The 15300-nt window shown below is 49.9% G+C and overlaps 1 protein-coding gene across 26 annotated transcripts in view; it reads right to left on the minus strand.

Moving 5' to 3' along the window:
- Positions 1 to 9028: 9028 nt before the first annotated feature.
- PCBP3 (poly(rC) binding protein 3) overlaps positions 9029 to 15300 on the minus strand; it is a 217056-nt gene continuing 210784 nt past the window's right edge. For 13 of the 26 annotated variants that reach the window (XM_061167428.1, XM_061167421.1, XM_061167419.1 and 10 more), the window contains 5 exons: positions 14647 to 14725; positions 14162 to 14221; positions 11169 to 11221; positions 10045 to 10214; positions 9029 to 9629 (listed from right to left, as the gene is read on the minus strand). In XM_061167428.1, coding sequence (XP_061023411.1) covers positions 9593 to 9629; positions 10045 to 10214; positions 11169 to 11221; positions 14162 to 14221; positions 14647 to 14725 — 399 coding nt within the window. In that variant the 3' untranslated portion in view covers positions 9029 to 9592. Of the gene's footprint in view, positions 9630 to 10044; positions 10215 to 11168; positions 11222 to 14161; positions 14222 to 14646; positions 14726 to 15300 lie in introns of those variants that run through there. The other 13 variants (XM_061167405.1, XM_061167416.1, XM_061167414.1 and 10 more) reach the window with 5 other exon arrangements.

Raw genomic sequence — 15300 nt, forward strand, 5'->3', positions numbered from 1 at the left:
GCTGCCCCCCAAGGGTGCAGGAGGAAATTCCCAAGTGCTTTTAAAATAACTTCTTTGCTGAAGTGAGAGGAAGAGTCTGAGTTGTCTGTTTCTAGAAGAAACCTCAGAGAATTCAGTACCGACCAAGCTTCAGCCCACTTCACACTCACTGGGCAATAAACTCTCCATTTCCTCGCTGAGAAAGGTGGGGGAGGGCAGGCGTGGCCATCCTGCCCCTGGCCGCCCCCTCAGCCAGGCACCTGCTGTCGCCTCCCACAGATGGGGCTGTGAAGCTCACGGTGAGCTCTGACCCCTCCTCCCACCATTCTGGGGAAAAGAGATGGACTGGGACTCTTCAGAAGTTCCGTTTCTGGAAGAAACTGTCCCTCCATCACCTCTGTCCTGACTTTGTAATCTGGCTTGTAACAGGCCATCCATTTTAGTAGCATTCTTTTCAAAAACACTTATAACCTGGTCCCATCTTTCTAGGGCCTGGGCCTGCTCACAAAGCAGGAAGAACAAAGCCACCAACTTTTACATAGCCTGGCTAATCATGGAAGTGTGTCCGGGCTTCAGATAACTGGAGTTTTAATTTTTTTCTTGGCAGAGTAATGTAAAATTAAAGTGGGGAAAGATGCTTAATATTTAATACTAAACTTTAAAAGGAAATCTGCTATCATTGCTATATAACTTGATGCAAAGACTACGAGAATAATGAGTACAGAAGGCAAAAAAGAAAAAAAAAATAGAAAACAAATTTCCTTGTGATAAGAACTCTTAGGATTTATTCTTAAGAACTTTCATTATATAATGTACAGTAGGGTTAACATGTTTCTCATGTTGTACATTACATCTCTAGTACTTATTTGTCTTATAACTGGAAGTTTTTACCTTTTGACCACCTTCATCCAATCCCCCTTCCCCGCCCACCTTGGGTAACCACAAACCTGATCACTTTTCCTATGAGGCTGTTTGTTTTTGAAATACAATTGACCTACAGCACTATGTTAGTTCCTGTTATCACAAAATAGTGATCGATGTTTCTATACATTTCAAACTGATCACCATGATAAGTCTAGTTACGATCTGTCACCATACAAAGATACTACATAGTTATTGACTATATTCCCAACACACTGCATTCCATTGTTGTTGTTTAGTCACTAAGTCATGTCCAACTCTTTGTGACCTCATGGACTGTAGCCCACCAGGCTCCTCCGTCTGTGGGATTTTTCAGGCAAGAATATTGGCGTGGGTGGCCATTTCCTTCTTCAGGGGATCTTTCCGGTCCAGGGATCAAACCTGGGTCTCCTGAACTGGCAGGAAGATTGCTTACTGCTGAGCCACCTTGGGAAACCCCTGCATTTCATACTGCAACTCATTTATTTTGCAACCAGAAATTTGTACCTCTTAATCTCCCTCAACTCTTTCTCTCCTCTGCCCACCTCCCCTGCTCTGGCAACCACTTGCTTGTTCTCTGTGTCTATAACTCTGCTTCAGTTTTGTTATGTTTGGTCATTTATTGTTTAGATTCCACATATAAGAAAAATCATACAATATTTGTTTTTCCTCTGTCTGCCTTATTTTACTTGGCAAAATATCCCCAAGGTCCTTCCATACTGTGGCAAATGGCAAGTTTTCATTCTTTTTTTTATGGCTGAGTAATATTCCATCACAAACACCCACATACACACCACACGTTTTTTATCCATTCATCTATTGATGACCACCTGAGTGGCTTCCCTAACTTGACTATTGTAAATAATGCTGCAATAAACACAAGGGTGCATATACCTTTTCGAATTAGCATTCTTTTTCTTTAGATAAATACCGAGGAGTAGAATTCCTGGATCATATTCTAATTTTTAAAGGAGCCTCCATGCACTTCTCTGTCACACTTGAACAAACTGACACCCCCATCAACATGTAGGAGGGTCCCTTTTCTTCACATTCTCACCCACACTGATATTTGTTGTCTTTTTGATCATAGGCATTCTGACAGGTGTGAGGTGGTATCTGGTTATGGTTTTGATTTGTATTTCTCTGATGATCAGAGATGAGCATCTTTCCATGTGTCTCTTGTCCATTTGCATGTCTTCATTGGAAAAATGTCTATTCAAATCCTCTGCCTGCTTTTCAATTGCATTGCTTGCTTTTTTGCTATTCAGTTGTATAAAGTCTTTGTATATTTTGGAATATTAACCCCTTATTGGATATATTGTTTGCAAATATCTTCTCCCAGTCAGTAGGCAGCCTTTTCATTTTGTTGATAGTTTCCGTCACTGTGCAAAAGCTTTTTTAGTTTGATGTGACCTCATTTGTTTCTTTTTGCTTTTGTTACCCTTGCTTGAGGAGACATACCCCAAAAAAATTACTACTAAAGACCTATGTCAAGGAGCATTCTGCCTATGTGTACTTGTAGAAGTTTTCTGTTTTCAGGTCTTATACTTAAGTCTTTAATCCATGGAATTTAAACAGTCCATGGAATTCTCCAGGCCAGAATACTTTCCCTTCTCTAGGGGATATTTCTGCCCCTTAATCCATTTTGAGTTTATCTTTTTTAATATAGTGTAATAAAAGGTGCTTCAATTTGATTCTTTTGCATGTAGCCATCCAGTTTTCCTAACACCATTTATAGAAGAGGTTATCTTTTCTTCACTGCATACTCTTGCCTCCTATGTCAAAGCTTAATTGCCCATAAAAGTATGGCTTTGTTTCTGGGCTCTCTATTTTGCTGCATTGATCTATGTGTCTCTTTTTGTGCTGGTATTATACTCTTTTGATTACTGTAGCTTTGTAGTATAGTTTGAAATCAGGGCACATGGTTCCTCCAGCTTTGTTCTTTCTCAAGATTGTTTGGCTGTTTGGGGTCTTTCATGTTTCCATAAAAATTTTAGGATTATTTTAGTTCTATGAAAATTGCCATTGGTATTTTGATAAGTATTGCACTGAATCTGTAGAGTGCTTGGTAGAATGGGCATTTCAACAATATTAATTCTTCCAATCCATGAACACAGTGTACCTTTCCATCTGTTTGTGTTGTCTTCCAAATTTCTTTCATTAGTGTCTTTTAGTTTTCTGAATATAAGTGTTTTATCTCCTTAGATTTATTCCTATGCAATTTTATTCCTTTTGATGTAAATTGTAAATAGGATTGATTTCTCAATTTCTCTTTCTGATAGCTTGCTGTTAGAATATAAAATATAACTGATCTCTGTATATTAATGTTGTATCCTGAAACTACTGATTTCATTGATGACCCCTTTTTGGTGGCATCTTTAAGATTTTCCATGTATAGTATCATGTCATCTGTAAGCAGTAATAGTTTTACATCTTTATTTCCAATTTGGATTCATTTTCTTTCTTTTTCTCATCTGATTGCTGTGGCTAGGACTTTCAACTTTATGTTGAAGAAAAGTAGTGAGACTGGGCATCCTTGTCTTGTTCCTGATCTTAGAGGAAACACTTTCATCTGAGTATGATGGTAGCTGTGGGTTTGACATATACGGCTTTTATTATGTTGAGATATGTTCTGTCTATACCCACTGTGTTGGGGCTTTGTTAAATCATAAATTTTTGCTGAATTTTGTCAAAACCTTTTTCTAGATCTATTGAGGTGATCATATGATTTTTATTCTCTAGTTTGCTAATGTGGCATATCACATTAATTGTTAGATATGAAAACATCCTTGCATCCATGGGATAAATTACCTTTGATTACAGTGTATGATTCTTCTCATGTATTTTTGAATTTAGTTTGCTAGTGTTTTGTTGAGGATTTCTGCATCTATGTAATTTTCTTTTTTGGTAATATCTTTGTCTAGTTTGGTATCAGTGTAATGTTGGCCTTGTAGAATGAGCTCAGAAGCATTCCTTCCTATGCAATTTTTTGGAAATAACTTGAGAAGGAAAGATGCTTTCTAATGTATGGAGGATCACCTATGAAGCCGCCTGGCCCTGGGCTTCTGTTTCCTGGTTGTTTGTTTGTTTTCCTGATTCTATTTCATTATTGTGGGACTTACCTGGTGGTCCAGTGGCTAAGAATCTGCCTTGCAGTGCAGGGGACACTGGTTCAATTACTGGTCAGGGAACTAAGATCCCACATACTGCAGAGCAACTAAGCCCCCAGGCCACAAATAAGACCCCCCCCCCCAAATAATTAAATACTCAAATAAGTAAATAAATATAAAAAATTCATTATTGGTTATTTGTGATCATATTTTCTAATTCATCCTAGTTCAGTCTCGGGAGGTTGTGTATTTTTAGAAATTTGCTTATTTCTTCTTGTCCATTTTGTTGACATATAATTTTATCACAGTAATCCAATACCCCAACTACTAAGGCCAAAGAAGCTAAAGTTGAATGTTTCTATGAAGACCTACTAAAACTAATGCCAAAAAAGATGTCCTTTTCATCATAGGGGACTGGAACACAAAAGTAGGGTCAAGAGATCCCTACAGGTTTTGGCCTTGGAGTACAAAATGAAGCAGGGCAAAGGCTAATAGAGTTTTGCTAAGAGAAAGCACTGGTCATAGCAAACACCCTCTTCCAACAACACAAGAGAAGACTCAACACATGGACACCACCAGATGGTCAACACCGAAATCAGACTGATTATATTCTTTGCAGCCAAAGATGGAGAAGCTCTATACAATCAGCAAAAACAAGACCAGGAGCTGACTGTGGCTCAGATCATGAACTCCTTATTGCCAAATTCAGACTTAAATTGAAGAAAGTGGGGAAAACCACTAGACCATTCAGGTATGACCTAAATCAAATCTCTATGTGATTATACAGTGGAAGTGACAAATAGATTCAAGGGATTAGATCTGATGGAGTGCCTGAAGACCTATGGATGTAGGTTCGTAACATTGTACAGGAGGCCGTGATCAAAATCATCCCCAAGAAAAAGAAATGCAAAGAGGCAAAATGGTTGTCTGAGGAGGCCTTACAAATAGCTGAGGAAAGAAGAGAAGTGAAAGGCAAAGGAGAAAAGGAAACCTTTATCTACCTGAATGCAGAGTTCCAAAAAATAGCAAGGAGAGATAAGAAAACCTTCCTCAGTGATCAATGCAAAGAAATAGAGGAAAACAATAGAATGGGAAAGATTAGAGATCTCTTCAAAAAAAATTAGAGATACCAAGGGAATATCTCATGCAAAGATGGACACAATTAAGGACAGAAATGGTATGGACCTAACAGAAGCAGAAGACATTAAGAAGAGGTGCCAAGAATACACAGAAGAACTACACAAAAAAGAGCTTCATGACCCAGATAACCACGATGGTGTGATCACTCACCTAAAGCCAGACATCCTGGAGTGCAAAGTCAAGTGGGCCTTAGGAAGCCTCACTACCAACAAAGCTAGTGGAGGTGATGGGATTCCAGTAGAGCTATTTCAAATCCTAAAAGATGATGTTGTGAAAATGCTGCACTCAATATGCCAGCAAATTTGGAAAACTCAGCAGTGGCCACAGTACTGGAAAAGGTCAGTTTTTATTCCAATCCCAAAGAAGGGCAATGCCAAAGAATGTGCAGACTAATGCACAATTGCACTCATTTCATATGCTAGCAAAGTAATGCTCAAAATCCTTCAAGCTAGGCTTCAACAGTGTGTGAACCGAGAGCTTCCAGATGCACAAACTGGATTGAGAAAAGGCAGAGGAACCAGAGATCAAATTGCCAACATCCATTGGATCATACAAAAAGCAAGAGAATTCCAGAAAATGTCTCCTTCTGCTTCATTGACTATGCTAAAGCCTTTGACCATGTGGATCACAACAAACCAAGGAAAATTCTTCAAGATATGGGAATACCAGACCACCTTATCTGCCTCCTGAGAAATCTGTATACAGGTCAAGAAGCAACAGTTAGAACTGGACATGGAACAATGGACTGGTTCAAAATTGGGAAAGGAGTACATCAAGGCTGTATAGTGTCACCCTGCTTATTTAACTTCTATGCAGAGTGAAGGGGATGACAGAAGATGAGATAGTTGGATGGCATCACTGACTGGATGGACACAAGTTGGAGCAAGCTCCAGGAGTGGGTGATGGACAGGGAAGCTTGGTGTGCTGCAGTTCATGGGGTCTCAAAGAGTTGGACACGACTGGGCTACTTAACTGAACTTATAACTGTATTAATCCTATGATCTTCTATGTTTTTGTGGTATTGCTTGAAACTTCTCCTTTTTAATTTCTGATTTTATTGATCTGGACCCTCCTTTTTTTCTTGATGAGTTTGGCTAGAAGTTTATCAATTTTCTTTATGTTTTCAAAGAATAAGCTCTTAGCTTCATTGATCTTTTCTATTGTTTGCACAGACTCTAAGAAACTATAGATACATACATATAGATGTATATATATATATTTATATATATATATATATATATATATATACACACATACAGATTCACTGTATTTCTATATACTAGCAATGAAAAATTATAAACTAAAGTTAAATATTTAAAACAGTATGGAAAATATGAAATATTTGAGGGTAAGTCTGACAAAAGTTTATAAACCTGTACACTGAGAACTACGAAACATTTTGAAAGAAATTAAATAACTCATAAACAGATGGAGAGATATACCTTGTTCACAGGTCAAATGACCTGATAATGTTAACCTGTCATTATCCTCAAATTAAGCAATAGATTCTACTCTATCCTAACCAAACCAGAGCACACACTTTTTTGTGTGTGTGTAAAATTATCAGCTGACTCTAAAATTCATATAGAAATTGAAAAAGGACCTAAATACTCAAAACAACTTTGAAAAGAAGAACAATGTTGGAGGACCACAACAACTTTAAGACATTATAAGGCTACAGTCATCAAAACAGCATGGTCTTGGAATAAAGATAGACAAATTGATCAGCAAACAGACTAGAGAGTCCCCAAATAAAGTTGTACATATAGGGAAAACTAATTTTTGATAAAGGAGCAAAGGCAATTCAGTGAGAAAATAAAAGTACAAAACTTCTAGAAGAAAATACACGAGGAAAATCTTTGCGACCTTGGTTTAGCCAAAGATTACTAGATATGACATTAAAAGCACAATCCAGAAAAAAAATAAATGAATAAAAGCACAATCCATAAACAAATCAATAACTTGGACTTCATCAAAATCAAAAACTTTTGCTCTTCAAAAGACATTACTGAGAGAATGAAAAGACAAGCCATAGGATGGAGGAAAATATTTACAAAGCATGTGATGTATCTCATAAATGACTCATATCCAGAACACAAAAAAAACTCTTAAAACTCAGTAATAAGAAAGTCATAGTAAGAAACAGGCAAAAGATTTGAATAAACATTTGAGCAGAGAAAAGATGCTCAACATTGTGTCATAAGGGAAATGCTACAATCAGGAAGAGATGACATTTCACACCCCATAGAACGGCCAATATTAAGCAGCCTGAGCACGCCTCACACTGCTGAGGACGTGGAGCAATTGGAGCTTTCATGCAATGTGGAGAGAACAAACATCGGTACAACCACTTCAGACAACAGCGCAACAGTTCCTTAGACACACACAGCATACACCCTGGTCACTTCACTCCCAGGTATTTACCTCCGACAAAGACTTGTACCGGAACATCCACAGCAGTTGTATTTGTGAGGGTACACCGGCATCTCATCTGGGCCTCACACTGGGTCCCAGGCCGGGTGGCACAAGTGAGACCCCTCTTCCTGATGCCCGGGGGTGTCCTGTGTGATGCCCCTCAGGGCTCCTCCCGTGGCACCTGGCCTGCTGCTTCCACGCCTCTCCTGCCTGGACGGTGGGGCTGGCGTATCTCAACCCTGGCATGTCCCCAACCAAGCTCCCGTCTCCCCCACCCTCAGCTGCAGTCTCCCCACGTGGAGGGCAAACTGCTGTTGCCTCAGAGCGAGGGCCTCCGTGCAAGCAGCCCGGACCCTCTTTTTCCCACAGCACACTTGGGATCCAAGGGGAAGACTGTGTGTTCCTCCTCCAGAGCCAGTGCCCTGGCCCAGCCCCACCCCATCTTTCCTGTGCCCCCTGCCCCCCTGAACCAGCTCCTGCTGCCCTGGCCGCCCCTCAACTTGCTGTTCTCCTCCAGACGAGTGCCCTGTGGGGGCCACGCCTCAGCTCCCCCTCGGCCTGCAGCTTCTCGAGCCCCAGCGTTGACACAGCACTTCCTACATCCCCCCGCCCCCCCACAGTTGGCTCTGGCTCTCTAAGGCACTCCTCACCCTGTCTGCTGGCCACCCACCGCTGACTGAGGTCCCCAGAGGAAGGCTGGTGCCCACCTCATCCCTGCCGCCTCCAGGCCCCGAACTGTGGCCTGCACCTGGCCAACGTGTCCAGTGGGTGAGTGAGCAGCAGCCCTAGACGGCTGGGCTTGCAGCATAGCCGGGCGTCTCTATGCTGTGCAGCCAGCCTCCACCAGTGAACTCCAGGGAGGGTGGGGCAGGGTGCCTGTATGGCCTGAGCACGGAAGGCCTGGCCAGAGTCTGAGGAGCAGGGCAGCCTTCTCATGGGGCAGTCACAGAGGGGCTGCTGCTGAGGGGTGGGCACCAAGGAAGAGCCCCCTGGGCTGCTTGGACCCTCGGTCATGCAGGGGGGTGGTGCCCACGGCAGGGGCTTGGCCTCGCCTCACCTCCAGACCCCCACCTGCCACAGCGCCCGTGAGCTCAGATCTGGCCTGAGGAGGCGGTGCCCGTGCGGGAGGTGTGCGGTGGGCTCTGCGGGCGAGCACAGGTGGGCTAAGCTGGGGGGGCAGTGGAGAGGAATAGGCTCCCACTGGGAAGCTCAGGGCCACTGAGCGCACAGTGTGACCAGGGGAGAAGGGGGTGGCCTCACTTGCAGACGCTGGACTTGGGGTTACATCTCTGCCATCCAAGCAGCTTGGCAGAAGTAAGACGAGCAAGACTCATACAAGCCGAACCCTGAAGGTGGGAGCAGGTGGAACCTCACTTTGTCTGAGAAGGTGGAGCCGCTCCTCGGTATGTGTGGGGTCTGAGCGTGGTGGGAGGCGGGGGAGGGGTGGGGGGGGGTCACAGAGAGGAGTCCAAGATGAGGGGCAGCGCGCATCATTTATTGAACTGGGACCCAGTGCAGAGGTGCCTCCCCAGCTGGTCCACACTGTCAGCCCCAAAGACAGATGCCTGGGGCCCAGCAGCCCGCTCCATCCTCCCCTGTCACAACCCTGAGCCCTCCGCTTCTCAGACACAGGGAGACGTGCACCCACCCGGTGCTGACCCGTGCGACCATGTGAGACAAGGCCGAGGGGACCGGGGGGACGGCTTCCTGCGGCCACAGCTCTGGGGCCTTGGAGACAACGTCCACACGTCAAACCAAGTCTTAAAAAGGTTACACGGACACTACGGAACGACGTTTCTAGAGCGTCATGGATGGGAGTGGCCACAAAGCCTTTAAAATAATGGACATGGCATGCCAACGCGTGAGGAGCAGGCGTAAATGAACTTGGAGCAGTGTCAGGGTGGAGCCAGGGGCCCCCGACACACTTGGAGCGTTGTGGGCACAGGTCTAGGGCAGGCACAGATAGCTTCTGTTGGTAAAGAAACCTCTACATCTGCGGGGGGTGGGGGGCAGTCTGCACAGGTGGTGAGCGTGGGGGCGCGGTGGGGTTAGAGAGCGCCCATCCCGGTGACCTCGGACGTCAGCCTGGAAGAGACAAGGGCACAGGTCACGGGTCACCGTGTTCTCAGGGGCGAGGTGTCCTGAGTCCTGACCCCTCCTTCCCAGCCTGGGGCCTGCATGCCAGTCACCGCACGGGGTTGGGGTGAGGGGGATGTGACAGGACCAGGCCGCCACTGCCGTTTTCTGCCGCCATTGCGGGGAGGGCTGCAGGAGTCGTCCTGCCAGGGAGGTATGGACGTGGGGCTCCCCACAGCGTGCCATGCGGGGTGTCAATGCCCAGCAACTTGTGTGGGGCCACGTGGGCGTGGCTGGAGGGTGGAAGTCTAGTGTGAGAGGACAGAGGAGTGCGTGTGGACCTGTGTCACCTGGAGACTCCCCAAGCACCCCTAGAAGAGAACCCCGGGAGGCAGGCCAGTCCAGGCCCCACCCAGGCCCTCACCTGGCGTTGATGAGGTACTGGGCAAGGCTGATGTTGGCTGGAGTCCCCGTGATGGTGATCTGGCGCTCTGATGACCCCTCCGTGGCATTGGCGATTTTGATCTGCGCTCCAGACATCTGTCGAATTTCATTGATTTTGGTCCCTTGGCGTCCAATTATGCAGCCTATTAGCTGGAAGAAAGAACGCAGGAGCATCTTGGAGACAATCCACTGCGGCCTGAGTGTAGCTGAGACGCAAGGGGAGCTGGGGGTCCCGCTGCCTTGGTCCCTCCCCTGGTTGCCCCAAGAGGCACGCCTCCAATCCTGCTGGAGGGTGGGAGCCTCGAGGCCTCGACTGTAGGAAGTCCCGTCAAATGAAGAGCCTGCAGTTATGGAGACCCCTCACTCGGCTCAGGGTCCTCTGGGGGCCTGAGGCCACGCTGGCCCCTCTAGGCTGCACTCTCGGGCTGGAGAGATGTTTGAGTGGACACAGGAGCTGGAGAGGCACGTCCCCAGCCATCACCATGCCCCCCCAGGCTGCTGTCCCTCCAAGGACACCAGATCCACACCCACCCTGGTGTCTTGGTTTGGAGACTGGAGTCGGCATTCTTAGGATGACTTGAGGCTCCAGAGGATGGTTGGGAGATAACTGAATGTGTGAAGGAGGGTGTAACGGAGCATGTGAGGGAGTGTGTAAGGGAGGGTGTGAGGGGAGCATGTGGGAAGTGTGGATAGAGGGCGTGGGAGGAGTGTATGGGAGACCCTGTGAGGGATTATATCAGGGGTTGTGTGGTGGAGGGCATGGGGAGAGTGTATGGGGCCGTGTGTGAAGGGAGTATGTGAGGCCCTGTGAGGGAAGCATGTCAGGGGAGTGTGTGGGGGGGAGTGTGGGAGGCCCTCTAAGGGCCTTCGGGGTGCTCCTGGACCACCTGTCCCCAGGGTGATCCTGAACCAGGGCAGGGCCTTCACTGGGCAGCCAGGATCCCCAGGCAGCTCTGGCATCTTCATTCTTGAGTTCACCTTGAAGCCCCCATGGCTCCTCCCTGTCTGGTAACTTGGGGGTGACGTCACCCACCCTCAAGGGCATTCAGCTGCTTAATGGGGGGATGCACATGGGCACAGGTGGGTAAGGCTGGACATACTCACATCATTGGGAATGGTGAGCTCGTGAGTGCTGGCCGGGGGGCTGGCGTCCAGACCTGGGCACAGCGAGAGGACAGGGTTAGACGGGGGAAGGCTGGGGGAAGGCTGTTCCCACCACGCAGGCACCTGACCCCGCTCCCCACTTGGCCACAGGCAGGCAGGGCTGGGGAACGCCCAGGGCAGGGTCTGCGCAGCTGGGGGCTGGGGCCTGTGAGCTCTGGGTCCCAACTGCCACCCCTCTCCTGACCCAGCATCTCTCAAACAGGGAGAAGGAACCTGGCAGGGGGTGGTTCCCCTTTTCCTTCTGGGTGCAACTTGCATCACTTGTCTGCCATGTGGCATAGTCCCCTGAGACATCGCTCAGACACCCTGGTGGCTATGCCTGGGTGGTCACACCAGCCCTGGGTGCCCCAGACTCGCCAGCACAGCCGCCTCTGCTGCCCCAGGCACCCCCCACTTCCCTTGCAGGCCCCGTGGCTCCGGCCCCCACAGCACTTCCAGTGTTGGGGCAGGGAGGCTGGACTGAGAGCCAGGCCAGGGAAGACGTGCCTTTCCACAGGGTGTGTGGGCCGAAGGTGAGCACCCAGGCCCAGTTCCTCACACATCGCAGCTTCCAACTCTACAAATCCCAGCTCAGGACCCACTAAGTCAGAGCCAGCCTCTCAGGATCAAGGACAAGTCCCACACTTGCTTCAGAAACAGTGACCACAAAACGGGGGGCCTTGAGGGGCCCCGAGGGGAGGGAGACAATCACCGGGCAGAGTGCTCCTTCATGCCAGGCGCTTCCACCCTGTCAGGAGGCAGCTCAAGCTCAAGCCTGTGGCTGCGACCCTGCCATCCTGCCTCGGCCCCACCCCTCTCACCCCTGCAGCCAGGCATCACAGGCGCCGCTCTCTGGAACATTCTGGAACCTGAGCCCTTTGCCCACCCCCTGCTCCTCCCTCGCTGGTCCCTGCCCCTCAGCCTGATCCCCACATGCCCAGGGGGTCCTGACAAAGGGGACTGCCCGGTCCCTGCCCGCAAGTCCTCCTCCACTGCAACCACGTCCCTGGAACAAGATGCGCGGGGGCCACCGGTGTCTCGAGCACGGGGGCCTGGCGAGGCGCAGGCTGTTCCGGGGCCCGTGGAGCACCGGGCTCAGCTGTGCCGAACAAACCAATGCACCCCGAACCGTCCGTCAGTTTCTCTTACGCAGCTAAACCTGGAGCTCCTGCTCTTTCTCTCTTTTTGTAAAGGTATTTTCAATACAATTACCAGCCTCTCGTCCATCTGTACGCACATTCAGTCAACAGTGACATTTAAAACGTCACCTCAGAGACTTCCTTGGTCCTGAGTACCATGCAAGGACTCCTGGTTTGTGTTTTCCAAATGAGGGGACTTTGTTGAAAAGGTGCTAAAGCCATCCCAGGGGTGAGCGTCCTCTCAGGAGTCGCAAGCACTGCCTCTCCTGCACAAGTCCCAGATGCCGGGGAGCGTGTGACGCGGCCTCAGAGTGAGGACAATCCGTCCAGCTTCCTGACCCGCTGCCATGGCACGTGTGTGTGCATGTGCACAGGGGGTGTGAGTGTCTGTGTGCATGGGGTGTGTGTGTGTACACGGGGGTGTGTGTGCATGGGGGGTGTGTGTGCATGGGGGTGTATGTGTGCATGGGAGGGCATATGTGTGCATGTGCATGGGGGCATTGGTGCACATGTACATGGGGGCATATGTGTGCCCATGTGCATAGATGTGTGTGTGTGTGTGCATATTCATGGGGCATGTGTGTGCCTGTGTGCATGTGTGTGTGTGTGCATGTGCATTGTGGGTCGTGTATGCATATGTACAAGGGGCACGTGTGTGTCCATGCACGTGGGGGGTGTGTGCGTGTGCATGGGGATGTATGTGCACCTGAGTTCCAAGGGTCCCAGGGGCCCTGAAGAGGGAGGTCGTCACAGGGATGTGTTAACACAAGTACCCTGTCTCTGAAGTCATGCTGGGAGGGCTGTGGTGGGGTCGGGGTGTGGTGAGGGAGCGTTCTTCCTGGCAAGGCCAGGCCCTGGGGGCCGCCAGATGGTCTCCCGGAAACCAGGGCTGGGTGGTTACTGAAATCTCACTATTAATGGCAGAGGGCTGCACAGAGGCCCTGGACACGTGTTATCACCCAGATATGGAACTGTGCAGAGGTTGGTATCCAGTTCCATAATCAAAATTATTCTGTTTTCCTCTAATTTCCACTCACTAAAATCTCCATTAGCTTAATTAAAAGCCGCACCGAGAAGAAACCCACAGCAAGCACACGGAGCATCAGAGCTGGGCTTTCAGCCTGAGAGACAATCCCTGAGCCCCGTGGTCTCAGCCGGGCCCCTGTGGTCCTGAGGGACAGACAACAGGCAGTTGCCCTGAGGTCCAGAACAGCAGTGGGGGCGGCGGCTGAGCCCCTCCCCGGCTTCCCTGTAAGCCAGACCCTCGCTCTTCTGCTCTGATCCAGGCCTGCATGGGGAGTGGGTCAAAGCGTGGTGGGCGCTTCTGTCACAGGGCCCTTGCCAAGTCCAGGGCACATGCTTCCAGTGGCTTTGCTCCCAAACAGTCTGTCAGGAGCCACGCCTCCTGCTCTAAGCCTGGGTGACGGGATCTGGGGATCCACGCCCACCCTGCCACGTCAGGGGGAATTTAGTGCAGATCCACCATACAGTGGTCTTCTCTCCTACGAAAACTCACAGCCTGGTCGGCCCTTCCCTCCAGCCCCCCATGCTGTGCCCCTGGGAGGATAAATGACCTTCCACCTGACGAGGCAGCTGTGCCCCGAACATTGGCAGAGACTTGACCCATCACCATGATTGCAGAGCCATAGGTGGAAACCGGGAGCTGCGTGGGCAGACCTGGAGTGGTCGCTCGGGCCGGCCCCGGACGGCGGCAGCGCTCCCCCGAGGCGCTCAGCGAGTGGCCCTCTGGCCCCTTCCACCCGCCAGGTCCCTTCCTGGCTTGCTGGCTCTCCATTTAGCGTGGCTTTATTTTACCTGACGACTGGCCCATCAGATTTTGAGCTTCTTCGGAGGAGTGTAAAGGCAGCTTTTCTCCTGGAGAGCAAAGAAGAAACAGATTTAATGTTTTGCCCTCAAGGAGAGAAGCAAGGTCACTTCAACTAGGGAAGCTCAAAGTCTGACTGGTGCGCCGCCCTGCGCTATGGGGGCGCCGTCCGGGCAGACCGCCCTGCGGGTGGGTGTATGGCCTCCTGCAGGAGGACCTCCCCTACGGCCAGCGGGCAGCAGAGCAGGACAAACCCTCGAGGGGGAGGTGTCTCCTTCAGGAAGGCCAGCTGTGGGGTGACTGACCTGCACAGAGACATCAGACAGACCCCTGCCCACCCGTGGCAGCGTGCCCAGCGCTGTGCCCAGCACTCAGACGGCCCTACCTGCTCCGCTCACTGCCCTGAACACAGACGCTCGGAGAGAGAAAGGCCCCGGGTGAGAAGAGAGGTCAGAAAGGGCGGCTGGGTACGTACCGGGGAAAGCGGGGTTGGTCTGTCCGAGGGGAGGAAAGGGGGTTTGCTGCATGGCCAGCTGGTGGAGCTTGGTCAACTGCTGGGGTAGGAGGGACACGAGAGCTAAGAAGGTTATTGTTATCGAGTACAAGTCACACCAAATTAAAAACGCGTAACAGAAGTCTGCACAGATAGAAAGGGGGCCATGCGACACATGGCGGACGCAGCAGCACGCAAGGACTTGGCCTGGAATAACCAATGGGCCACGGTCGGTCGGCAGGCACTGAGTCCTTCCCCCTCTCAGCCCCGGTCAGGCGGGCGCCCGGGCTCACCGGGGAGGTCTAGAGCTACAGAGCAGGACCCGCAGGGCCCCTAGAAGCCTCAACGTCACACTTCACTCACGGGACTCAGGCGTGTGGGCGGGAGACCCACGCTCCCTCCCTTCTGCACTCCTGGTCCAGATAGCAGCCTGGTCCTCACTCTACACAGTGAGGTGACTCAGTGGGGGGCCCTGCAGGCCCACAGCCCACAGCCCACAGCCCGCCTCCTGGGCCTCCGGGATCACAGGCAGAGGGCTGGAAGGCTCCACCCAAGGGTGCTATGGAGCCAAGGGTGCTGCAGAGCAGCCAGGAGGGTGCTGGGCTCCCGTGGGGCCAGCCAAAGATGCACCCTTCC

Source organism: Dama dama, chromosome 19, assembly GCF_033118175.1.
Source record: "Dama dama isolate Ldn47 chromosome 19, ASM3311817v1, whole genome shotgun sequence".
Taxonomy (NCBI): Eukaryota; Metazoa; Chordata; class Mammalia; order Artiodactyla; family Cervidae; genus Dama; species Dama dama.